The following is a 27,596-nucleotide window of genomic DNA, read 5'->3' as shown; positions in this document are numbered from 1 at the left end:
TTGTACAACATTTTTTTTTTTAAGATAGAGTGAGAGAGAGAGAGAGAGAGAATTTTAATATTTATTTTTTAGTTTTTGGCAGACACAACATCTTTGTTTGTATGTGGTGCTGAGGATCGAACCCGGGCCGCACGCATGCCAGGCAAGCTCGCTACCGCTTGAGCCACATCCCCAGCCCAATATTGTACAACATTTTGACTGCAACTCAGAATAGTTCATTTAGCAACTTACTACACAAACACAAGCAATACACAAGTTTCATGAAACAATCCTGTCTCTGTTTTCATTTCCATGAGACTTTAGTTTTCATATAATTTCAGGACCCAAAAGTGGGTCATGACCTGCAGTTTAAAACTCGATGTGCCAGATATTTCCACATAGACATTTCTCTACGATCTCAAACATACTTTGACCATTTCTCATCTCATTTCTCAATTTAACTTCCTTAATCAAGGAATGTGATCATTCTCTGAGTCACTTAGGATCAATGTGCTGAAATCATTTTGGATTGTTCCTTCTTACCCAAGAGTTGTTGCGACCTGCTGGGCTACTTCCACTGCAAAGTACTGCCACCCATGTCCCTCCTTTCCACTCATACCATCATAGTTCAGTTATGACTTTAATGTGGAACACTCCAGTGGCCTTTTTAATAGGTTCCCTGTTTCTCAAATTTCTAAACAGAGGTGACATCTGCTTGAATCACAATCCTATCAGGGCATTCAGTTGCATTTTGGCCAATGAAGTGGTGAGTAAGGGACTGAATGTCTTCATCTACTCAGCAAACTCCTCGGGGAATTAAATTTTTAACTCAGGCTGCCCTGTGTTTCTCAGATTCCTTTCACAATCCAGAATACCCAACTCTGGCGTGGTGGTGGGGGGCTGGCCGACTCACCCATGTCAGCAGTGACCATGGTGGACTGGTTTTCAGGGATGGAGACAGAGGTCTGGTCTTGATCCATGCTTCTAGAGTCCTCGTTGACCTCGTGTTGACTCTGGCTGAGTTCAGATCGCAGTTCCGAGTATTCATCTTCCTCCCTGAGAAAAAGGAGAGTCAGCCACCACCAACAGAGTATGTGAGCCAAGTCCTTAGAGTATATGTCTTTTAAGAACAAGGTGAAGACATGCCAAAAGGAAAGACTTCTCTCATCCAGTGCACAAGGACCAGAATTCCTTTCAGGCCAAAGAGATGGCCATATCTATGGTCAGTCAGTGTGTGAAGCTGAACTGTTGCTTCTGTGCTCACATTCATATCATGTTCAGAACAAAACTGTCTATCCACCCACTAGAAACTTCGCTCTTCAAAGATTTCCCAAAGAAACTAGATTTCTTCACCCTCTCAAATTTCAAAGTAAAAATAAACTATTAGCATGGATGCTAGAGTAAGCAAGATTAAGAGTCCCAGCCATCACCCGGAAGGTCCCACTGGGAGCTTTCTTCTTGGAAAAGGACGTGGGGGAGATGCTGAGGTTAGAGTGACTGAGAACTCATCTGTTCATCAATGCAGAGCAGATCGGACCTTCTGAGAGATGTACAGATGAGCACATCTAAGAAGGACCACAGGTTCCTTCCCCAAAGAAGGTAGGTGGAGTTAGGGGATGGGAAAAGAAGACAGGTGAGGAGAAAAATGGAACAGTGAGCAAAAGAATACCATGTGGTGTTCTTTTCTTTTCCATTGCATTTGCTAACAGAAAGGCAATGCTGAAAAGCAGCCCTGTTTCATTTGCATGTGAACATCCACCTCTTTTCAGTCCTTTACAGATCCTTCAACCTCCAGTCTCTGAATTGCACTATTAGCAAGGTGTGAAATCTTAGACTTTTAGTGTGTATTTGAAAGCACACACTTTGCCCCTCTCTGTATTTCACTACCACCATTTCCACATGCACACTGGGCACTGGAGAAAGGAAAAGTGACTCTCTTTGAAGTATTTATTTTTCAACTGTACAGGGAGAGAACATCGTCACAGGATGGAACTGTGGGAGGGGAAAGCTCACTGGTGTCTGCTCAGTCCCAGGGAAAGGGTACTATGAAGAAAGCTAGGAAGAGAAGAAATCAATTCCTTTTGAGTAGCCACTAATGGGGAAGAAAGTTGACAATCTTGAGTTTGGACTAGATCAAGACGGTGAGCAGTCACCTCCAGTGCTTGGGGAAGAGGCAACTGGGGAGACATATTTAAAGTCAGAGAAATGGGAAGAGTTTGCCAAAGTTCTTGATTCTCTCAAGAAATCAATATTCTTGCTGGGCATGGTGGTACATGTCTGTAATCCCAGAAGCTTGGGAGGCTAAAGCAGGAGGATTGTGAGTTCAAAGCCAGCCTCAGCAACTTAGCGAGGCACTTAGCAACTCAGCGAGACCCTGTCTCTAAATATAATATTAAAAAGGGCCAAGAATATGGCTCAGTGGGTAAGCACCCTGGGTTTAATCCTCAGTACCCCCCCTGCCCCCCCCCAAGAAAGAAAGAAAAGAAATCAACATTCTTCCAGGAAATAGATTCAGGTGCATATCAAAGAGCCCCTGCTTTATAAGGTATTTAAATAAAAGCCATTCAGAAAACTAGGAAGAATTTAAGCAGATGTAAAGCCCCTAGCCATGCCAAATATGAATGTGAATGAGAATGGTGGAGGTAAAAGATAAAGGTTAATGATATATGAACGAGTTCATTATTAGACATCTTCAGAAGTCAACAATAATTAGATTTAGGAAAGAAAACAATTAAAAAGTACTCTTCAGAGTCACCTTTTTGGTCTAGAGGACAACTGTTTGTGCACTGATATGTCAGCTCTCCTTTCAGTCACCACTTAAGATTCTAATTTAGTTAACAGGAGATTGTGTATGATGAATAAATTCCTTTTATTGCATGGCCAATATAATCAGCCTCAGCTTGGCTGAGACTGTTTTATAGCCAAGAAAGTGAGTGATAAATGGTGCTGCTGTTCCTCGGGTATAAATGGCATTTGCAAAACTCTTTAATAGACACCTTAAACCCTCCTGGCTTGGCAGATTCCAAAACATACACTTCCTGCCAAATCTCTTGCTTTGTGCTAAATTACTTCTAGGGATTATTAGGATGAACTTTACAAAACAGCAAATAGGGAAGGGGTGGAGGAAGGAAGCCGTCATCCTAGCACCATCCCCTCTGAGGTCAGAATGTGGTCAGAAGCAGAATAATAATACACTGGTGAAGCCACTGCAGGCTGGCAAATTTTAATGACATGAAATGCAAACTAAAGATATCCATTATATGTATTTGAGCACTGAAAACAGGATAGGAAAGGAAGAAGAAAACAAATAGGCTTGCAATCAATTCTTAACCTAAGAGGGCTGCTATGGGTGGACACAGGAGGAGAATGTGGGGCTGTCAGTGGGTAGGGGCCAGGGAAGACTTCCCGGATGCAGCCACACTCCAGATGAGTCTTGAGGCAAATACATTTTAAGCAAGTCATGAGAGCAGAAGAACACATGCAAAAGCTCAGAGGAGCTGTTGAGTGACTAGAGCTTGGTGGGGAGCAAGGTGTTTGGTGTGGGTGCAACCCAAATGGAGCATGGAAGGGGAGCCTAAGGTGGAAAGGACCTAGTCAACAGGGCACTTTGATCAAAAGGTGAATTGTACTAGAGGAAGCAAATGATCAGGGTGAGACAGTAGAAATAAAATTATGGTGTTCAAAGTCTAGTAATTCAGAGGAAGTAGTAAATGTTGCCAAGGTTTCACTTGAAAACAGATAAAATGAGAAGAAAGAAAGAATGAGCAAAATCTCTGTGTCTTGACTCCACAGGAAGGGCTAGCTCGAGCATACCTGATCCCAGGTGAGAATACTTCCTATGATCATCATAATGAGTACTCTGGAACAAAAACAGCACATGCAAACAAAGTAAATCATAATTAAGAGGTGGAAAGCCACCTTGCAAGATCAGAGGTTTTGTGGTACAAAGAATGAGGTACAAAATAGATTAAACTGAGCCTAAATATAAGAAGATGTGGGCAGCCCTGTTGTTTCTCCCACCGACTTTGGCAAAACATCATGGAGTTGCGCATCTCTATTATCACCTATCAGCATACCTTGAAAGGAGGCTGGAATTTGGGACAAGGAAATGACAAAAATGAATTCTCTCAGGGCTCTTTGTAAATTGACATTTGTGATTATATGGTAGGTGTACCAGAATGGAGATGGGGGTTTTCTCTACCATTCAAGAAAAATGGTCCATCAAGAGCAAAGGAATAGATCAAAAATACTCTGCTGGTCCATGGTACAAAGACAAAATCCTGAGTTATTCATTCAAGGGCTCTTCTGCACAACCTTGAGCCACTTACCAGTGAAGGTGCTTTGGTAAGTTCACAGTATCATTCTCTAAAACAACTTTATTGTTCCAATTATGTCATATGCACATATGAATATGGCATAATGATCTCCCTATTATGTACAATTATAATGTACCAATTAAAAAAGATAATCCCCTTAAATGACTTTACGGTTCTCTTCCTTTTGCTGTATACACATCAAGGGATAACTTATTTCCGGGCAGGGGTTTAGAGGGATGCCTTCCCCCCTCCCCACCAAATACTCACTGATAGCTCTATTGATGAAAAAGAGAAAAAGTCCAAAAAGTGATGATTTTAAGAGACAATAACAGAAGCATAAATAAACTGAGAAATGTTGATAATTATACTCCATAGTGGACGTTTCATAATGATGGAATTACAACGTTCCTGAGTGTTTCTTTCTGGAACTTGAAGGATCATCTCATGGGATTCTAAATGTACATGATTTCATTGACTTGGAAGCACTTGGGAAGGGCTTACAAGTTGCTTTATTTAGACTTGTAATGGTCAATGCTTGCCTCTAGCTTAAACAGAAAAACACAACAAATTCTCCTAAGGAGGCGGACTCTCCACTGTGTACACGCCTGTGTGATGACTGGCAGACAGAAAAGTCTCCGGCTGATGAACCGCAAGGGATCTTAAAGACCAGTTAAGGCAAGATCAATACTTTCATTTTACAAATAAGACAACCCAAGTTTTGAGAAGTGAAGCGACTTTACACAGCATGATGCGACCAGTTAGTAGTAGAGCTTAAATCCTAAATTTGCTACCCATGACACAACAATCTAATATTGTGGCCTCGGAAAATGATTTGTTGTTGTTTTGCCTTATTTTAAGATTCCTTTTTATCGGCTAGAAGTGAAATGATCAAGTCAGAACAGGGAAAAGTAAATGTACCATTCTTAAATTTTCCAGACTTCAAGCTGAAGGACTCTGGAATCAGCAACATTTAACAAAACATCATTAATAATCCTTCTATCTACTTTATTTTGCAATGCACATTTATGCCTTGTCACTGGGTTGGAAGGAATTGGGAAGAAGACCCAGATGGATATCTGCCTGCCTTGGCAGCTGTCAGTCAACAGTGGCTAGTGAACCCAGTCTACCTGACCTAGAGGGATTTATTTGTTGAAACACACAAATAAACACTGTTTTTCTACAATTTAAGATGGACTTGCCCTGAAATGGCTGGTCTTCTTTTGATAAATATTTTTTAGAAATAGGTAGAAAATATATTCCTTTTAGTTCTCTCTTAAAAATCTATGGTGGAAATAAGTGGAAAGTAAAGTCTTGATTTTTCCTTTAGTTCTACCTCCTTTTCTTTTTCCATATAGCACAGAGGGAAGTCAGACTCATCTAGGAGTTGTCTGGTGAATAACTGAACAAATGGGATTTTGACACGCTCTTCCACGAACATAACAATCGATCCTTGTCTCAACCAGCTCTGATACAAGATCTGTATACAAGAACTTGAAAATAGTGAACAAAGGTTTATGTATACCACATAAGACAAACAGGGAGAAAAAAATTTATCTTCCTGGATTTTATTTTGATTTCATCATACTGACTTTCTTGGCCATAAATTAATCAGAACAACATGTTTTGCTGGGACATGAAGAGGTTTGGGTTATACTGTGTTTGAGATACAGGATACCTGACAGTGGTTTGGGGCTGCTATCAACTTGAAAGGTGCTGAGGAGAGTGAGTCCAGGATAAGGGCTGAGGCTGAGCTTAGATCTCAGGGGAAGAGGAGGAGACCCAGGAACTGCAGGGTCCTAGAGGTTTAAAGAGTACATCAGGAGGGAAGGAGGACTCTGATTAAATGCTATAGAAAGGGACCAATAACAAGAAAAAGATTTTCCAGTTAAGATTATAAGTAGACAGCTGGGAGCAGTGGCACATGCCTATAATCCCAGCAGCTCGGGAGGCCGAGGCAGGAGGATCACACATTCCAAGTAGCCTCAGCAAAAGCGAGGCACTCAGCAACTCAGTGAGGCACTGTCTATAAATAAAATTCAAAATAGGGCTGGGGATGTGGCTCAGTGGTCAAGTGACCCTGAATTCAATCCCCAGTATCCCAACCCACACCCTGCAAAGACAAAAAAGTTATAAGTGGACAGGGGTTGAGGGTATGTGATAGATAGCCCAGTGGTAGAACGTGAGCTTAGCGGGCATGAGGCCCAGGGTTCAATCCCTATCACCAGAAAAAAAAGGAGGCTGGGAAGTACAAGACCAGGTTTTAGTGTGGTTGATTTCTAGAGAGGGTTGTCTTTGTGACTTTCAGAAGGTGGCCTTCTCTCTGTGTCCTTACAAGGCAGGGAGAGAGGAAGCACTGGCTCTCCAGTATCTTCTTTATTTTTGTATCGTAGCATAATTTATCACATATTTAAATACACTGGTGGCATGTAATAGATAATAAGGTTAAATACAAAAAGAAGAAAGGAGCAAAATCCTAACATAATTCTCAAACAACGAAACACAGCATAAAAATGAGATGCCATTGTTTGTTGCCTTTAGTTTTTGAAAAATTTAATGTTTAGGAAGTATGTAGTATGGCAGAGGGTTGGAAAAAAAACACTAGAATTCTTTTCCCATCTGTCTTCTTACGAGGACAATATCCCATGGTAGGGTTCCACCCTATGAGCTCATCTAACCCTAGACAGCCTCCAGAGGCTCATTTCTGAAGACGTCACATTGGTGATGAACAGATGGGTGGGGGAGGGGCATAATTCAGTCCATTGTAAAGGGAAACTCTTGGGGTCAGAAGGCAGACACAAGGAGCTGGCAAGCCAACAGGAAATGAAGCCCAGAGCAAAGACTAGTGGAGAGAGCTAGGAGTGAAGGGCTGATGTTATGAGAATAGCTTATGGGAAAAGAAAATAATCTCCTTGGGAAAGAAAAGACCTTGTGTTGAATTTGCTTAGACATCTTTTTTTTTTGTTTTTCTTTTCAGATCCAAAGTGAGTTTTACTGGTGTATTTTTTTTTTCATTTTCCCTCCATCATTATATTATCTCCCCAAGTCAAATAAACATTTTTAAAAAGTCACTTATGGGTAGGTGAGAAAGCACATACTACAAAACAGTGCATATTGCATGATCTGATTTGTTTAAAATATTCATAAATACAAATTTTTAGAAAGCCACACAAACAGAAAATTAAAGGCTTATGCCTAAGAGATAGGGTCTAGGATGCTTTAGATGGGGTTCAGTTAGGAAAAGAAACTGCATGGAGTGGTTCAAATAGAAAGCATTGACTTTAGGTAGTGCTGCGCCTGCACAACTGTTGGAAGGCTGGAGAAGAGAAAGATGGATGGAGGCCACCAGAGTTGTCATATTTGTCATCACAGCTGTGGATCCCTCAGAAATCAGGAAACCGATGCTGTCTTCACACCTCCCAACTGCTCCTAGGTCTGGCCACAGTGCAGGACCTTACACCAACCTTGCATGGCAGCCTGCTCGGCAGTCACTAGCATGGCTGACGAAGAATAGATCTCACCTCCCTTCTACCTTCCAGACCCATGTGAGTGTATCTCATTGGCTGAACCAAAACCACATCCACAACCCAGTTGGAAAGGGGGTCTCAGGGTCCCAGATATTTTTTTGGGGGGGAGGTACCAGGGCTTGAACTTAGGGGCACTCAACCACTGAGCCACACCCTAGCCCTACTTTGTATTTTTTTAATTATTATTTTAGAAACAAGGTCTCACTGAGTTTCTTGGTGCCTCACTAAATTGCTGAGGCTGGCTTTGAACTCATGATCCTCTTACCTCCGCCTCCCCAGCTGCCGGGATTACAGGTATGTACCACTGTGTCCGGCCCCCAGACCCTTTTGATTCTGGAGAAATAGAGAGAGGGATGGGAATGATACCAAGGGCCAGAAGATATCCATCATAGTACTCAGTGACTGACCATACACACTCTCTGGACCACACTAAAATTCCCAAATGCAATCAAAATGACACCAATTTTCTCCTACTATATCTTAACTCAGGATAAATGGGCTCAGCTTTTCCTCAAAATGAGAGACTGAAAGTACCATCAGTTACTGTATCCACAGTTAGGTAATCTTGCCTCTCTAGTTCAATGAAAAACCCACCTAAATCTCATATAAGTTAACCATCAAATTTCAAGTTTCACCAGTACAATTCACCCTCTGTAAAATAACAGTGGGAACTAAGAGGAGAAAAGGAAATGCATACACATGTGAAGAAGCAAGATGTGCACAGCTTAGCCATCTTTTCTGTAACTGGATATAAAGCTATAGTTTTTAATCACTTTCTTCTACTAGGAAAACCCATTTCCTTTGTGCTTAGTCAGCAGTTTAACTTGTTAGAATTAGTTCTTTACATGGTGAGCTAATCCAAAAATTTATTCCCAAAGGGCCTAGCCCTGTGTTGGGTTGGTCTAATCTACTAGCTTTGGCCACTAGACAATTTCTAGGAGGCTTCCTAGAAAATCTCACATTTCCAATATAGATCTCACCACCCTATAATATAGTAATAACCAAATTTCTCCCTTAATAGTTTCCCCAGCCAACTTGTTGGTTCAGTGGCAGGAGATACTCCAAAGGAACAGGTGGCATTCAAGAGAACCATTATCATATTCTCTGCTGGAGACATTGCTCCCTTAGGAATGGAGGTTTGTAAACTAGCAGAGCTCAAAGGTCCAAGAATGCGCAGCAATAACTTTTCCAAAGTGGATTTTTAGCTATATGAATGAGAAGAGCTACTTCTTTTTTTTTTTTTTTAGTTTTTTTTGTGTGTGTGTTTACTTTTTTTAAAATTGATTTTATTTTTTTAAATACACGATAGAATGTACTACAATTCTTATTACACATGTAGAGCACAATTTTTCATATCTTTGTATAAATTATGTTCACACCAATTCATGTCTTTATACATGTACTTGTTTGGGGTTTTTTTTTTTGCATTACAATTCTTCATATCTCTGTATGTAAAGTAAGTTGACGCCCAATTCATGTCTTCACACATGTACTTTGGATAATGATGTCTATCATATTCCACCATCCTTGCTAATCCCCTGCCTCCTCCCTTTCCCTCCCTTCCCTCTTCCCTATTTAGAATTCATCTATTTGTCCCATGTTCCCCCTCCCTACCCCATTATGAGTCAGCCTCCTTATATTAGAGAAAACATTTGGCATTTGTTTTTTTAGGATTGGCTGAGAAGAGCTACTTCTATTTCCCCTCTTGGTCCTTGGATACAAAAAGACAAGACCATAAACTATTGCTAGTTAGGAGCACTTATCACAACTCCAGAGCGTTGAAAAAGGTTCTATTTCAGATGGTGCTGTAACTAGGTCCTCTATGGGATAGATTCAGGCCGTAATATCATTTGGTCCCTGACTCTTGACTTTGGATTGAACTTTGTACCCCCAAATACATACGTTGAAGACCTAGTCCCAACATGATGGTATCTGAAGATGAGGCCATGAAGTTGAAATCCCATTTTCCCTCCTTTGCCATGTTAGGATAAAACCAGAAGGAGGCAATCCTCACGTCAGAAAGAGCCCTGAGTGGGTAATCAAATTAACTCACAACTTGAACTTGGACTTTTCAGCCTCTAGAACTGTAAGAAATGTGAGTTCTGTGGTATAAGCCACCCAGTCGAAGGAATTTGGTCACAGTAACCTGAGCAGACCAATTTGCCTTCATAAATCAAGACCAGATTGAAGTGACAAGGAAGTCTCCACACAAGGCCCTGGGCAGTTTGGAAATGAGTTGTCTGGACATTTGGATATGTGAGGGGAATTAGCATTCACCCAATTCGCCTGGTTCCTGCTGCACTGGGGCTATCCCAGCCTATCAGGAGATGAGGACAAACCAATTCACTGGGGTGCTGAAGGCTGAGGAGATGACCAACCTCTGGAGCTTAGAGGCCAGGAAGTGCCTTCTATCACTGACCCACATTCCTGTGACTCTTACAGCCTTGCAGGGAGTCCCCTCAAGGAGAGACCAGCTCATTTACATAATGAAAACTGGCAGAATTTAATGTGATATCTGCATAGGTGCAATCTTCCTTTAAATCAGAGGCATCAATAAATATTTACGGTCAAGCAGCTCACTGTATTTTAATGGCAGCAGTTTGGCTATTATATTCAATTTTACACAACTTGAAATTGAGTTGTCCAGGTGATGTGTGATGCATTTTTTTTCACAACTCACTGAGCCCATTTGCTTTCACCTTCTCAAGTGTTTAAAAGTGCAACATGTTTTCATGGAAATTACAAATTTGCCCATGTCCTCTGTTAGGCTCCTTTAAAACTGCTGTAATCATTTCTTTGGGTTGAAAATTCTTCTCTGCTCATGTATTTCAAACCTACAATCACTCTTAAGACTAGGATACAATTTAAAAGCCCTGAAGTTCTAAATTAGAATATGAAATTTATTGTGTGGCTCCAGCTCAGTGCAAATTTTTTCCACAATTTTTGCCCAGAAAACAGATGCCCCTCAGTACCCTCATTAAGAAGCCCCGTCATTACTGGGACTCTCCAAGTTGGAACGAAATGCCCCCAAAGTTTCTCCTGAACCAGGACTTCTAGAGGGAGAATGTAGAGCAGCCGCCTCTAAGATTTTCATCATGGTTTGTATGAGCATTCAGTGAACACAGCACCCTTCTCCAGAAAAGTAGCTGCTTTCCTTAGGGCTGTTCCCTGAGCACCTCCAGGAAGATAAAGAGTTCTCATCCTTGGCTCAGTTAAGTCATTCAGCAAGTCCCCTGAATAAAAGAGCAAACATAACCAACTAAAGCACTGTGTATTGGAGACTTAGAAGGCAATGGGTGGATAAGATATGAATCACTTTTTGGAAAGAAAATTAAAAGCAGAGATATTCTGGGTTCTGACTTCACCTCTACTCTCTGCTAAGTATAACTGCAAAGCAGTGTTTTTTTTTTTGTTGTTGTTGTTTTTGTTTTTTTTTAAGGCCCAGTTTTATAAGCAGTTAAAATGATGGATAAAGGAGTCTGATAAGAGGATAAGTCAATGCTGATTAACAACCTGGGATAAGCTCAAAATATTAATAGATTATCTGGAAGCCTATATAATGCTTAGATATAAGCCATGATTGTGGCTTCATGAATCTCTAAAAATCTCTGGGGGAAGCACATAGTGTACACATCTGGAGACTAAAAGACCTGGAGAGGTTGTGGGGACACCAGCGTGTCTCTAAGACAGAGCAGGCTTAGGACTCATATAAAGCATTTCACTGACTTTCCGACTCTGCACCCTTATCAATAAACTGAGGCTCACATCACCCACCCAGTCTACCTTCCAGGATTACTTGGAGGATAAGAATCAGAAAAGAATAATGGAGAGAAAAGCTCTTGGTTAACAAAACAAAGAGAAGGTGTTTTATAAACTGGGAAAGTCTTAGTTACAAAGAAAGCATCATTAACTGTAATTCACAGGGGTTCCTTCAGCTCCCACACCCAAGTAACAGCACAGAGGGGGTGCAGAGAAAGCAAAGCTTGGAGCCCCAGTACCTGATGGTGGTGCCTTGCAAGCGGTCTATCTTCTTATTGAGCTCAGCAATGATGCTGTGGAGTTCCGTGATGCGTTCCTCATACCGAAGCGTCGTTCGCTCCTGGACATCCTCATGCTCTCTCATGAGGTGCGACTGCTCACACTAGGACCAAGAACAGGAGAGAAGTGTCGATGAGATGACACACCTTTTGGAGAATGAGTCCATATTCTGTGGCCTCCAACCACCAGAGCTTCAACATTGAGTGTGCTCCAAATAAAACACACGCCTGCTCACTGGCCAGCAACCCAGGAGATGTATCAACAGCTAATTTTTACAATGCCCCAAAAGGACACCTGAAGCTTTGTCTTTCTAGCACTCTTTGGAAAACAGTCTCTCAGCAAGTGGCCCAAGCTGGATTCCTCAGATATCTTCTCTGGGAATTTGAATCTTGAGCAAATGGACCTCAGATTGCAAAGAATGGATTTATCAACAGCCTGTAAAGACTGTCTGTGAGTTCACACATATTACTTTATTCCTGTTCAGTTTCACTTTTACCAACTCAACCCTTTTTTGCTGAAGTTGGTCAGGATATATTTTAGCTAAATTTCAACCAAATAACCCTAAGTGGTATGACACAGTGTCTTATCTGGCTGGATTACCTGTGACTTTCATGCTTTCCAATATCCTTTCCTTCCAGACTACAAATTCTCAAAAGGCAGGGACTATGTGTTTTTGTCATTTAGCCCTAGCCCCTGGCATATGGCCTGGCTCACAGTGGGATATCTAGAAGTGTAACAGAAATGAATAAATTCCATTCTATCTCACTGTCATGAAGGCTGCTTTGTAGGGAAAAAAAAAAGGCAAATAGAGGCTGAGGTGCTTCCCTTGCTCAGTGTTTGATGAACTAAGGCAGCAGATGCTATGAACATATTTTTGCAGATGGAGTTGAAATCCTAAGGAACCTGCTCACCTTTTTCATTTTTCTCTACCTTCCTCAACATGCACCCCTCACTGTGCAGTTAATCTCTTTCACAATAAAATGTTCCTCAGTGCTAGAGCAAGTGGTCCAGTTTGTGTGCCTGACTACTACACTCATCCCTGATTAATTTCCTGTCCAATAGAGGAATTTTAATTTCATTTACAACCAGGCTTTCCTAATGCCAAGAGCCATATGTGCTTGCCAGCTTTGCATTTTAAGCCCTGTGGCAGGCAGGGGAAGGTAAGACAGCTTACCCATCACCTCTGATGTCCTCCTATCTCCCTAAATCCGCTAAGTTTACAAGGGTATAACCCAGGGCAAAGACAAGAACACTATTCTCAGCCTAAATATCAATACAAAACCAGAAGAACTCAAGAAAGACATCTGATAAACATATTGGTATAAATCACGGCAGGGACCAAACCCATGAACTTGATTGGTATTCTTGTAACTTCCTGGGGGTTTACTGAGCGCTCCAGGGACGAGGTCAGAGGGAATAAATTATTAAATGTTGTATCATAGACTTCTGTGGAGTAGTTGCTTAAAAAAATGCTGATATGAATGACTGTTTTTAGTGACAGCCTAAGACATCAAATAACCTTCACTCAAAGTTATATTCACAGCAAATTAAGTGGGACCAGAGGTAAAGATGACAATAGAGTATAGACCACTTTCATGGGACTAGGAGTTCAGCTCAGAATACAGTGAACTCTTGGCAAACATGAGCCCTGGGTTCAATCCCCAGGATACCTGCCCCTCAAAAAAGCCACAGCTACATGGAAGCTCTCTTAACAGAATATCTAGTCACAGATACTCTCCCTGTGCACTTAGACCTTTTTCATCTGTGATCCATCAAACATTAAAAGAAATAAAAGTCCACAAAGTGACAGTATCTCAAAGTTGGTTTATGTCAATAAATTAAAAAAAAAAGTTTTCTTATTTCCTTGGAACATACCAACAACAGAACATTGTTCTTCTAGCTGCCACAGAGTATCTATCTGAGTTCTTCTTATTTTCCTTCTTTTTTTCTCATCCTCCAACTGTGTATGAATATTGTATACATAGATGTAAATAGTGGATCCTTTCATGGGGGTAACCAGTTCCAGATTTTTTTTTAGTTTTTTAATTTTTTTAAAATTGTTGACAGACATTTATTTTATTTATTTATATGTGGTGCTGAGAATTGAACCCAGTGCCCCACACAGGCCAGGCAAGTGCGCTACCGCTGCGCCCTAGCCCCAGCCCCCCCTATCTTGAAATGATTACAGGATAGTGTCTATTCCCTGACCTGGATTTTGTCTATGTTATGAGACTTTTTAGATTGTTATTGGTTTTCTGTACTCAGTTCTCTGTGGCTAGAGATCTCTGTGAATTGCTTCCCCTCCCAAACTTAATAAGCTCCCATGCTCCCTTAATGCCCCATTTATTCTTCCTTCTTTATTCTCTTTACTGGTCAAGTGGCCACTGCCACCTCCTAGGCCTGCAAGAAACTACAAAATCCAATTAACAATGGAGACATGCAAGTGTTAATATAAAAAAAGAACACATGATGAACTGATAGCCACCAGCACCGTGGGCATCCCTCTGGACTGCTGTGGGATGCCCAAAAGGACATCAGAGAGGTGGGGGTGCTGCAGAGACAACAAATGAAGAATAAGAGTATGCTATCTGGTATTGCACCACCTTTGTCCTTGCCTCTAACTGTAAAGTCTGCCTGGAAGGTACATGTAGGAACAAGAGGGCACAAGAAGTCTGATGATTCAGGCAGTTGGAGAAGCACTTGTAGCTAAAACAAAAGATTCATAATGTGTATTTGGATCTCAAGGGTTCATTTGGGAGTAGTAACAAGAATATATTGAGGAAAATTTTATTTTGGTTAAGGGCAAAGAAGTCTGGCTTATATGCTTCATTTTTCAATAAGTATGCTTTTTCAAAATGGCAAAACGTCTCTATAATACTTCCTCGGCAAAAAAATCATATATTTCTTGATTTCCCAAAATATCTAAGAGATTGTGGTAGGTGCTATGCAGGATATTGAAATGGAGACTCACAGAGAACAAAAAAATGTGGGAAGGGGAGGAGAGCTGATGGTAGACTGGCATTCCTTTCTCAGTGAAAAGATAGTCTTGGAAAACCATTATCAAAATAAACTCCCAGCCACAGACGTAGGAGTGGCTGAGAAGACACTGCTGAAACTTCATGTGTACAAATCAACCTCCTCGTGCTGACCCTCAACTGCATTCAGCCAATAATATTGAAGCACTGGTCTCAAAGCTTAGCGAAAATCCCTGAAGCACCTCTGAGCTGTGGTGCAGGGAAAAGCCAAGCAACTCCCACAAGGGCAGACTGAGTAGGAGGAAACAAGCCGACACCTGCAGGAGCCCAAGGACTCAACAAAACACCCTTGTTAAACAGCCCATCAGACTGCATGTGAGTTGAGCCTGGGAACAGGGCAGTGTAGTGCAGGAAGAGGCGCAGACGAGGGGGTGGCACCAGGGCATACAAAGCCATTCTGTGCAGTCACGGCCTCTCCTGCCCTGGAGACACCCCACAGGAGCAGCACTGGCCTTTCCACACTCTAGTATCCTTATTCATCCAGCGCCTCCCACCTTCCTGAGTTTCCACGCCCTGGGAGGGTATTTTTCAACCTGGGATGGTGTGTGATCTGACAAGGACACAGGGTAGGCCAAGCTCAAGGCTGTACCTCCGTAGCAGTCACCTGTAGCATGTGCTTCAGCAAAGCCTCATTCAGAAAGGTAATAGGACAACAAAAACTAAACAGGAAAAGGGAGTGTTTATTTTTATGACATTTAAATTTTCAAAAAGTTTACATCTCCTCAAACATCTATCATTTCTTTACAGTAGAAACATTCAGAATCCTTTCTTCTAGTTGTTTTTTTTTTTTTTTTTTTTTTTTTACCCCCAGTACTGGGAATTGAACCCCTGAATGCTCTACCATTGTGCTACATGCCCTTTTTATTTTTTTGAGATGGTATCTCACTAAATTGTCCAGGCAGGTCTTGAACTTGTGATCTTCCTGCCTCAGCCTCCTGAGTAGTTGGGGTTACAGGTATGCACTACTACACCCAGCACCTTTCTTGTATTTTTTTTTAAATGACTAGTACATGGCTGTTCTCTATTGTCATCCTACTGTGCAATTTCACACCAGAACCTCTTGCTCCTAAGTTACTGAGGATCCACTGATCAGCCTTCTCTTTTCCCCTCCCTCCTCTCCCCAGCCTCTTATATATAACCAACATTTATGGAAAAGGCTATCCTTGCTCCAAGGTATGCTCTTAGCACCTCTGTCAAAAATCAGTTGGCTGGAGATGCATGGGCTTATTTCTAGGATCCCTATTCTATACCACTGGTCTGTATGACTGTTCTTAGGACAACACCATGCTGTTTTGACTATTATAGCTTTCTGGTATATTTGGAAGCAAGGTAGTATAATATCTCACTTTTTATTCTTTCCATTCAACATTGCTTTGGCTGTTCAAGGAATTTTACAATTCTATATAATTTTTATGATTGTTATTCTAGTTCTGTGAAGAATGAGATTGGTGAATTACACTGAATATGTAGATAGCTTTGGGTACTATGGACATTTTGAAACTATTGATTCTTTAATTCTATGAACAGGGGTGTCTTTCCATTTTTATGTGTCTTTTTCAATTTCTTTCATTAGTGCTTTGCGGTTTTCATTGCAGAGACCTTTTACCTCTTTGGTTAAGTTTGTTCCTAGGAATTTAGTGTTTTGGGTATTATAATTGGGATTGCTTTCTTGATTTCTAGTTCACGTAATTTGCTATCAGTGTTTACAATGCTACTGATTTGTATATGTTGATTTTATATACTGCAACTTTACTTATTCATTTATTGTTCTAACAGGTTTTCTGTTAGAAATTTTTGGGATTTTTCTGTATATAAGATGTCATCTCTGAATAGTTACAAGTTGACTTCCTCTTTTCTAATTGGCATGTCTTTTTTTTTTTTTCTTTTTCTTTGTTTTTGAGATGAGGTCTTCCTATGTCTAGGCTGGTATTGATTCCTGGGCACAAGTGATTCTCCCATTTCTACCTGTCAAGTGCTGAGACTACAGGCACAGGCCACCACACCTGGCTTGGAAAGTTCTTTATTTCTTTCTCTTCCCTGATTGGTCTAGCTAGGATTTTTGGTACTATATTGAATGATAGCAATGAAAATGGGCATTTTTTTCTTGTTCTAGATATTAGAAAGATTTCAGCTTTCCCCCCTTCAGCACAATGTTATTTGTTGGCTTACTATAAATGGTCTCTATTATACTGAGGTCTATTCCTTCTATTTTCATGAAAGGATGCTGAATGTCATTTTATTTTTTGCATCTACGGAGATAATTATGTCTGTGTTGTGTATGTGTGTGTGTGTGTGTGCGCACATCTAGTCCTAGGCTTTTCTTTGATTGGAGACTTTTTATTACTCATTCAGTCTCTTTATTTAATATTGGTCTGCTCAAGTTTTTCTACTTATTCATGATTCAGTCTTGGTAAAGTGTACATATCCAAGAATTTGTCCATTTTTTCTGGGCTCTCAAATTTGTTGGCAGATAGTAGTTCATAATCATCTCCAATGATCCTTCGTAGTTCTGAGGTGTCAGCTGTTTCTGATTTTATTTCCTTGAGTCTTTTCTCTTTATCTGGGCCTAGCTAAGGATCTGTCAATTTTGCTTATATTTTCAAAGAACCAGCTCTTTGTTCACTCATCTTTTGTATTGTCTTTTAGTTGCTATTTCACTAATTTCTGCTCTGATCTTTATTTTTCGCCTCCTACTAATTTTGGTTGTGGTTTATCTTTGCTTCTCTAATTCTTGAGATGCAATGGTTGATTGTTTACTTGAGGTCTTTGTGTTTTTTTTTCTTTCTTTATTTAAGTGCGGTTGCCATAAACTTCCTTCTGAATATTGCTTTTTGCTGTATCCCATGTTTGGGAATGTTGTGTCTCTCAATTTCTAAGCTATATATTTCAATGGGATTAGATGCTTTTAAAACATCTGATAAAAGACTCATCTATTTTTTTTTTAATAAATCCATGAACAACATACTTTTGCGAATGGTTATTTTCTTTTGTATGTTGGGCTTCACCAGGAGCACTGCAAGGGTTGCACATCGATAAGCATCAGCACCCTGCAGGACAGCAAGACCTTCACCAAGACTCTGCCTCCATCCACACACATGGTAGAATTACACTTCCCCTCCCCTGACGCTCAATAAACTCATGTGACTTATTTTGACCAATGTGATATGAGTAAATATAGACCTTTTTTTTTTTTTTTTTGCCAGAAGCCATTAAAAGATCGTGTAGGATTTACCATGCTCCCTTTGCCAGGTCATAGCTGCTAGTGACACTCCAGGTGGTAGAGGCCATCAGCTTGGGAACCTGGATGAGGACACTATAGCACAAAGTCGCCTGACAGCTACCATAAGTTCCTAGTAAGAATCCAGAAATAAGCCACTGGAAAATTGGTGTTTTGTGAGCACTGCATATCCTGAATAATAAAGCCATTTTATAGATAAGAAAACAGACTTAATAGTGACTGATTTATTTACTGTAACCCAGGTAACAAGCAGAAACCTCTGAAAAACTCCCTGATTCCTGTTTAAGCCACCAAGGGATTGAGTCACAACCTTCTTCTCTCTGCTGCTTCCTCTCCCAGCTCCCTGTGGGCTGATCTCCTCATCATCATTTGCTTAAAGCTCTCCAGTGGCACCCTGGTCTTGTGCCCGGAAATACCTCCAATGAACTGCAGGAAACGGGAATATTATGCCTGATGGTACCAGGGTTAGGGTTAGGGTTAGGGTTAGGAAAACCAGCTCCCTTTTCAAGTCCCCATGAGGACAGACACAGGGAAGGAGACTGGAGGGGGTATGAAACAGGGGAACTCCAGCTTCCCCGATGCCCTCCAGCTTCCACGAGGGCAGCTTCAGCTGTCAAAGTCAATTATTCAATGACAACTTACTTAGCAGCCTCCAGGAGCAACTGAAGGCAGCTTCTTCTAGCACAACTTTCAGGTTAGGTCTTATTTTCTTCTCTCTACTGAACAGAAACGCCCCACACAACTTCAGCTGAACAAAATGGGAAATAATCTCAAACACCATGCTACTGATTTTTTTCCATAATTATAGGTAATTGCATCCAGGGTTTTCCCACCTCCTGGCCTAAACTGAATTTTGGACTGGTACCACATCCAGGGCAGGAAAGCCAGAAAGCCGACTACTGCAGCATCTTGTCTGCCATGAACTTCTGGAGGTCAGTACCATTGAAAGTCTAGATTTTTTTTTTTCCCTGCAACTACAGGCTTTCAGTTTGAAAGGAAAAAAAAGATTGAGATTAGATATGATGAAAATTTGCTTTTCCTGCATTTCTTCTGGTATTTAAAACACACTCTGAGCTTCTTAAGATCGTAGCTCTCCTATCATGTTGAGGAAGCAAATTTAAAATCCCTATAAATACTTGTGTTAACCACAAAAACTGGCGAAATTGCCTATATGCAAAGATGTTTAATAAAAACAAGCAACACCCTCATTTCAATAGCTGAGAATAACACGTTTTAGGCTCATCTCTGCTAATGGTGCAATCCAGGGATAAAGCCATGAGTCAGCCTCAAGACAGACTGGACTGAGAACATGAGCACTTGTTGGAAAAACCCTTGGCAATGTGGTGGTGCCGAGAAGCTTGATGGTTTTGTTAATGTTCTTCACTGGGTTTTCACTTACTCCACGGAGGCCACTGATCTTTAATCATCGCATTAGTCTCAGCTGTCAAAGCCAAGAGCATTATGAACTGGATTCTTGAAAAATGCAATGCCATCATTAATGTGTTAACCCTCTCAACCATGCTGAGAAAGGGGCCAGCGCCACGTCCTTTTGAAATATGCTATGGTGTGCGTGATGCTCCTTTCTCAGGGTCACAGTGGATTGGTCACAACTAACAGAACTCAAAGTATTTCCATCCTCTTTTAAAATTTTTGCTCAGGTTCCTCTATGAGGAAGGCGAGGAAAATTAAGCAAGCTGAATAAAGAGAAATACAGATAACACTGAGAAGCAGAACAACTAGAGAGCACTTTACCAAAGAGAGTAAGAAAAGACAGGGGAGAACCCTAACAAATAAAATACATTGCAAACTATATATATATATATTTTTTTTTTGAGAGCGAGAGAGTCATTTTTTTTTAAATTTATTTTTTAGTTTTCAGTGGCACAACATCTTTATTTTACTTTTACGTGGTGCTGAGGATCGAACCCAGGGCCCCATCCATGCCAGGTGAACGTGTTACCGCTTGAGCCACATCCCTAGCCCTGCAAACTATATTTTTATCTCAGAAAGCTACACACTGATAAGAGAAACACTAGCTCCATTTAATTTCATGAAAACAGTATGTTCTCTTTCTGGGAGCCAAGAAGTAGAAAATTCCAGGAGAGCTGCTTTCCAAGGACAGAGGGCTTAAAAATAGATATTGCTGGTGTGGTGGCACACACTAGGAAACCCAGTAGTTTGGGAGGCTGAGGCAGGAGGATCACAGCCAGTTCAAAGCCAGCCTCAGCAACTTAGGGAGGCTCTAAGCAACTGAGACTCTGTCTTTAAATAAAATACAAAAGAGGGCTGGGATGTGACTGAGTGGTTAAATGCCCCTGAGTTCAATCTCTGGTACAAAATATTATTATTTCCATATTACTACTGACTGATTTCATATGGGCCTGTAAGCCGTTTGATGTATCTCCTTCTGTTGTACTTTAAAAATGCAGTAAAGTTAGTTAATTAAAAATAATTGTTGGTACCAAATAAATGGCAAATATACCAAAAGAATCAAGCCAGGATGATGTATAATCTTCACTGGTTTCTCACAATGCCAGTCTCCACCTGGTTGTGGAATATGGGTGTGAATGCATGTGGGAGCTGTGCACCTGTTTAGTCTGGGAGGGGAGTTGGACGTTTCTTGTAGCCATGAAGTTTGCATTTGTGAATTTGTTACACAACAACAGAAAATCAATGCAGAGGTATTTTTGTCTTCCTTATCCTACTGATACCGGATTCCTTTACTCAGCACTTCCTTTCCTATCACTCAGTATTCTCAAAAATCCACTTACAGATTGATCCCGTGACCATACATAATGAACCTTCTTTTATTCAACCAGCTCCAGTCACCATTAATAACTATTCAACAGATGTTGAAGCTCTCTTGATAATGTCTGATGAACATAACCACCATTTACATTTTAATCAGAGCACTATAATATTTGGAGAGCTGGTAAGACTTAGTATACCCACAGAACATAAATTTTCACATGAATTTGCTCTTCTACAATCTGGTAAAGCCTCAAACATGAATCACTTACCAAGCAAGATATATGACACAGAAAGCAAAGAACCATCATTTCCCTGTATTTATCTTGTTCTGGAATAAATTCATCTTTATAAGAAGCAGGAGATGGCAAGCCTGACATTTTCACATGTCCTCTTTTCCGAGTTTTAGAACTGGGAAGACATCTCCAGTGAAAAAAGCAGAGAGTAATCTTTAAGTCTAGTCAATGCAGGAATGTAAATGGGAGTTGGTGGCACTATGATGTGACCGTTTTCATAAGGGGTAAAACCAGTCACCAAGAGCTATTATGCAAGTATGGCTTAATCATAAGTAAGTCGAAAGGGAGCTGAGTCAATCTTGGGCAGAGCCAAGTTTTCTATTATCCTCTCATCATCCGCTGCTTAAGTGGCTTTCTCCTCGCAGGCTTACATCCTAATACCTAATACCTTCCTGGTTACCCTTTAAGATCCAAGACTGACTGGGCATGGTAACACATACCTGAAATCCCAGCAACTTGTGAGGCTGAGACAGGAGGATTGACACATTTAAGGCCAGTTTCAGCAACTTAGTGAGGAGGCCCTAGCAACTTAGTGAAACCCTGTTTCATAACTAAAAACTTAAATAGGACTAGGGATGTATATCAGTTATAAGGAGTTCCAGGGTGTCTCCTGGAACAAAAACTTCCAAGCAGGTAAGGACCAACACCATTCGTAGATCTGAGTGGCATCTGTGGGCAGAATCAGAGGAAGCAAAGAGGCTGGTGGATGTGAGAGTGGAAAACCCCAAATAAACCCATCGGCACTCACAGGAAAGCGAGGAGGCCAACCCGAGAGCAGCAGCTGAAACTAGGACGAGTTACTCCTCCCAAGAGAGTGTAGGTGCAAGGGGCCCCCCCAAAGATCTGAAGAGTCCCATTCCATTGAGCTCTCAAGACCAGTCCCAGAGCTCCCTGCCAGGAAATGGTGGGAGTAAAACCAAACAGAGCAGGATGCAGATCACAGGAACACAGGAGAGAAAAGATCCTGATGACAGTAGGTGAAAGGAAAGAGCCAGGCAGCGTCAGAAGGCAGCTGCCCCAGTTCTCACCAGAGGAAAGCCCATGGCCTCGGAGACCCCTCTTCACTCGGCCTCCTGAAAGTCTAAGGGAACTATTTTTCACATAAAAATTAAAAACAAAGAAGTCAAAACTTGTACAGTCAAAACTTAAACAGAAAACTGTGTTCTTTTTAGTTTTCTTATTCTTTAGTTAATAAGAAAACTAAAAAGAAAACAGAATAACATCCCTACTAACCATGAAATTATGTCACGACATGGAATAAAGGAAAAGCCTCTCAAACAATGGGCTACTTTCTTTTTCTTTTTGCAGTGCTGGGGATGGAACCTAGGGCCTCAGGCAGGCCAGCCAAGTGCTCTCCCACTGAGTCACATCCCCAGCCCTCACCTGCTATTTTAAAGTGAACTACGACTTTAAGGAAAGAACAGAATTTGGAATTTGAAAAATTCAGGACTTAGGTACCAGAACACAGAAAAGAATCAGAAATAAGATAAAAATACATGTCAAAAGTGAGAACTAAACTAGAAGAAACCAAAGAGGAACAGAAAACAGAACGCCTCAAGAGAAACAAGAAATGAAGAGCAGGGCAAAAATGAAATTCAAAAAAGGAAGAGATATAAAGGATTTGAGATCATGCCATATGTTAAAGATGAATGCGATCTAACATATGAATAATAGGAGATCTTAAAAATCAAAAGAAGAGAATAAAACTCATATTAATGTGCGAGCTTTTCCCAGGGCCTTACACATGCTAGGAAAACATTCTACCACTGAGCTACAGGCCAGCCCAGCAATACAATTTTTTAAAAATGTCCCTGAAATAGAAAAGATGACTAAAAAAATATAATCAGGGGGCTGGGGTTGGAGCTCAGCGGTGGAGCACTTGCCTAGCATGTATTGAGGTACTGGGTTCAATTCTCAACACCACATATAAATAGTGTTCTAACAACAACTTAAAAAAATTTTTTTTAAATATAATCAGAAGAATACATAGCAAACCTGAAAATATCAAGCCAGAATTATTGATGCACTCAAAGGAAGGAAGAAAGAAATGTAAGAAGGGAGAGATCCTTTGGATAGCCACAGTAAGCAAGTAACTTAAAAGGCAAAGAAAGTTAGATTCTCATCATGCTTTGACAGCAGCACTCTCTGCCAGAAGAAAATAAACCAACATATTCATAGAAAGAAAAGATGAGCCAAGCATTTAGCCTCCAGCAGTGTCTTTCTTTTTCTCTGACATGGTGCTAGGATGAACCCAGGGCACCCTGCATAATAGGGAAGCACTCTACCCTGAAATACACACCAGCCCAAAGTACCTTTCAAGTATGAAGAGAAACAGATACATTCTTATTAACATGCAAGAATTCTGGGGAAATTATCCCCACAGGTCCACTTGGAAGAATCTATTAGAAAATAAGCTTCAGGCAAAATAAATTCATTAATCTATTAAAAATGGAGAAAACACTGCCATTATAAGAATCCTGGTGAACATTAAACATGGTTACTTGTAGAAGACTAAGGAGAACTAAAAGGGAAAGAAATACAAAATGTGGTGGCCATATGGTCAGATAGCGTGGCTACAGTTCAACTGCAAAGGAATTGAGAATGAGGAGAATGACGACAAAATATTTAAACTCATCTCAGTAACTACAGTGGTTATGGTGGTATTGACATTATTACCCTGAGACTATACTGAACGTGGATATAGCAAATGAGTGATTATGAAATATCATAATTCTACTATCCCTTGTAACTTTAAGAGCCAGGACTTTTAGTGTGAAAGAAAAGAGATAAAAATAAAATACAGAAATTGAGCCAGGCATAGTGGCACATGCCTATAATCCCAGCAACTCCCGAGGCTGAGACAGGAAGATTACAAGTTCAGGGCCAATCTCCGCAATTTAGTCAGACCCTGTCTCAAAATAAAAAAATAAAAAGGGCTAGGGATATGGTTCAGTGGTAAAATGCCCCTGGGTTCAATCCCTAGTACAAAAAAAGAAATAAAAGAAATTGAATAAAGATACCCATTGGAAATATTAGCATGAATTCCTAAGGCATTTTATCTCAAATTTTATGTATATCTTAAATTCTGCAGGTACATATGTACATAAATTAATAAATAATTTTCTGCCTCATCTATTAAAGATGTCCAAATATAATGAAGAACCTACAAGAAATAAGTATCCTTAGATACCCAGACAATGGTCTTGAAATATCATTTCCTGCTGAGAAAAGTTATGGTTACTTGGAGAATAATTAATTCTAGGTTCAGGGCAAGAAATGTAGTCTAGGAGCCTGAAATAACTAGTTTATGCTATACGACTCAGGAACCAGCTTAAAGAGACTCTTACTAGCTCTAAAGATAATATAGTTTGAGCCATTTTACAAAGAAAATAATTATAATGGATTAAAATTGAAATATATCTAAATCCATAAATTCATAATAATAAATGGGCACATTCATAGGATCGCAGGGAATCGATCCATTATCTTATTAAATAGGAACATTCATGCTTTCATTTTGTTTTTCTTCTAGGAACTAGACTATGTTTCAACAAATAAAAGACAGGAAATTTCTGTATAAAAGTATTCTCATTAAAAACAGAGAAATGGTAAAGCTTAAGTATCATGATTCTGTTAAGTCCTAATGAAGTAATGAACCTAGGCATTAAGTAGCAACAGCTGCTGACATCACAGAACGATAACAACCAGGCATTATGTGCCTGTTCGTGAAGAACATACTTTCTACAGTTTTGCCAGAGGAATTGGACATGAATCTGATCATGCCTCAGGATTCAGCTGTCAATTATCAGGAAATACAGAGGAACATGCTGAACTGCACCAGGAGTGTGCAGCCAGCAACATCTGGACTGTAGGAAAATCTACAGGTATTAACAGCCAGGCTTAACAAATAAATGAAAAAGCAAATAAAGAATGGAGGAAACACCCATAGAGGAAAAGATTTAAAGGAAACATCTATTTTTTTTTAAATGGGCAAGATTAGAATAGGGATGCAAATTTACAGGTCTAAGGATGCTAACTTAAGTAAAACTGTAAAGAAGCAAGAAACGTTATTCTGAATGTCATCCTGGTGGTTTCCTTTGTGGGAAGAAAAGTGTGGAGATTGAGATGGGACACAGGAGGCTCTTAGGGTAACAGGAAAATTCTGTTTCTTGATTTAGGCAGTAGAGTGCATGTTAAGGAATGTTAGTGTGCCCACTTCCAAATTCATATGGTGAAGTCTGATCCTTCAATATGATGGTGTTAGGAGGTGGGGCATTTGTTAGGTGAGGGTGGAGCCCCCATGACTGGGATTAATGGCCATCTGAAGAGGACACAGGAGAGACTGCCCCTCCACATGACCCAGTGAAGAATGTGAGTCTGCAAACCAAGAAGAGAAACCAAGAACCAAACTGGCAGGCACCCCGACTTCCTGGTCTCCAGAACTGTGGGAAATACATGCTTGTTATTTAAGCCATTCCGTCCATGGTGTCTGTTATTGCAACCCAAACAGTCAGAATATTTGATTAAGTCAAATTTGGTTTTGTGGAAATTTCTGTACATGTTTTATTTTTAAACAAAGAAGTTAACACGCACAACAACCACCACGTTCCAGATCCCTTACCTGTGCCTTGGCCAATTTCTTTTCTAGAAGATCCCGTTCGCGCTCCGTTTGCTGCAGACGTTTATTAAGCTCCACTATATCTCCCTTGAGTGATGCCAGGGCTGCCAAATGGAGCTGTGGTGACAGAAAGAAAGAACGGGGTCAGTCTTTGCCGCAGAAACTCATTTCCTTCCCTTCATTCCCTGTAATTAGTGTAACCAAGTAAAAAAATGCATCATCCAAAAGTGGACACTTTTGAGAACAAATGTGTATTAATCTCATGGGACAGTGGACATAAATCAGATGTCACAGGCAAGCTGGGTTATATGGCCAACCTAGAGGTGCCAGGGAAAAATCATGTATGGACAGTAGGACCTAATTTTGGATGGTAAAATCAGACTAGAGAGCAAGGCTCTATATTCCAAGGACTTTTTCCTGATAGGATAATATTAAGAACTGGCATGAATGCAAGGAAAAGGCGAAACCAAATCAACTTTACTTTTGGAAAGTGTGATAGTTGAATTGGGCAAATCAATTTTTTTTTTTTCAATTCAGTCCCCCAAACTGCTCCAAATACAAGAGTCAGGGGCTAATTAAGGAAAAAAAGGAAGAGCTCCCTTTTCTTGGAGTCTCCTCTTAAGAGTTGGTCCACTTATTTTCTTGCCAGTTTCTTCTTCCTCCTTGCCCCCTGGTCAGCTGGATCAGCTAGATAGACACTTCTTATGTGTTAGCCAAACCTCGTCAAAGAGCAGAACCAGACTTCTGATCCATTATGCTGTGAAAGACAAACTCAGAACCCATGCAGCTATCCTTCCCCAGCCAACTCTCTCAGATTAACTGGAGCCAGGAAGAATGTTCTCGGACAGATTAGCAAATGGCACCACGCACTCCCATTTCAACCTGATCAACTTCACATTCTGAAGACTGTGCTTCAGCTGCACACAGTCCTGCCCCACATGGGGCTTTGGTGACTTTCTGGCATAGGGACAGTACTGCTTATAAAACCGGCTCAGCTCAGTGAACCCAGAGCAACACCTGGAAACCTCTACCCTCGCAGACAGGGATTTCACCTGCCTTTGCTGCCTCATCCAGGGAGCACACAGAGTAATTCCCTCCTGAATGCCGTATTATTTTGGTAAGCGGTGCAATCAGAATGAACGCTCCCTCCCTCTTTAAAGGCTTCTGCCAAGAAAGACTTAAAATAAGGAATGAGCAAATAAATGTGATCTTTAAAGATGGACACAGTGCAGTGGTACACAATCCAACTCAGGAGATTATTTTCATTTCAGGTCTAGAAAAATACTCTTTGTGCAACCTGCCCTTCCACGGGGTCACTTTGGTGGAGGGGTTGGGGGTGGGGGTCAGGTTTCATAGCTGCTGTTTTGTTAAATTCCAACAGCAGTGAATATGAATTCACTTAATTGCATCAGGGCTGCAAACCAACAGATCAATCGCTGATGTGAAATCAGGAATGCTTGAAATTTAAAAAAGGAAATGTCAGGCGATCCGGCAGTATTTGCTTCTCATGTAGGGCTAGGGCGGCTCAGAAAAGGTCACTTTGGTTTTCAGACATAAGGTTTTGTGTGATGATTTCTTTACACAAACACCTCAGCGTTCTCATTGCGCAATCTTTCCAAGACTGTTCTGCATCAAGTCCCCCACCAAGAGGGACAGAAATTCACTCCTTTCCATAGCTGGGCTGTCCTGTCAGCCTCTGAACGGTCCTCTGAGGATTCTCCTTCAGCACTGGACACTGGGACTCGTTATGACTATATTAAGCATGGGGAGAAGATTCCCTACCTCCCTTTGGTGAGAAGGATCA

The 27,596-nt window shown here is 40.8% G+C and overlaps 1 protein-coding gene across 4 annotated transcripts in view; it reads right to left on the bottom strand.

Annotated features, from left to right (window-relative positions):
- The window catches only part of Mcc (MCC regulator of Wnt signaling pathway), a 450,812-nt gene that overhangs the window by 100,846 nt on the left and 322,370 nt on the right, over window positions 1-27,596 (bottom strand). For all 4 annotated transcript variants that reach the window (XM_040272372.2, XM_005333213.5, XM_078048875.1 and 1 more), the window contains 3 exons: window positions 25,796-25,909; window positions 11,818-11,960; window positions 893-1,035 (listed from right to left, as the gene is read on the bottom strand). In XM_040272372.2, coding sequence (XP_040128306.1) covers window positions 893-1,035; window positions 11,818-11,960; window positions 25,796-25,909 — 400 coding nt within the window. The remainder of the gene's footprint in view (window positions 1-892; window positions 1,036-11,817; window positions 11,961-25,795; window positions 25,910-27,596) is intronic.

Source organism: Ictidomys tridecemlineatus, chromosome 1, assembly GCF_052094955.1.
Source record: "Ictidomys tridecemlineatus isolate mIctTri1 chromosome 1, mIctTri1.hap1, whole genome shotgun sequence".
Taxonomy (NCBI): domain Eukaryota; kingdom Metazoa; phylum Chordata; class Mammalia; order Rodentia; family Sciuridae; genus Ictidomys; species Ictidomys tridecemlineatus.
This window is presented reverse-complemented; position numbering and strand designations above follow the sequence as displayed.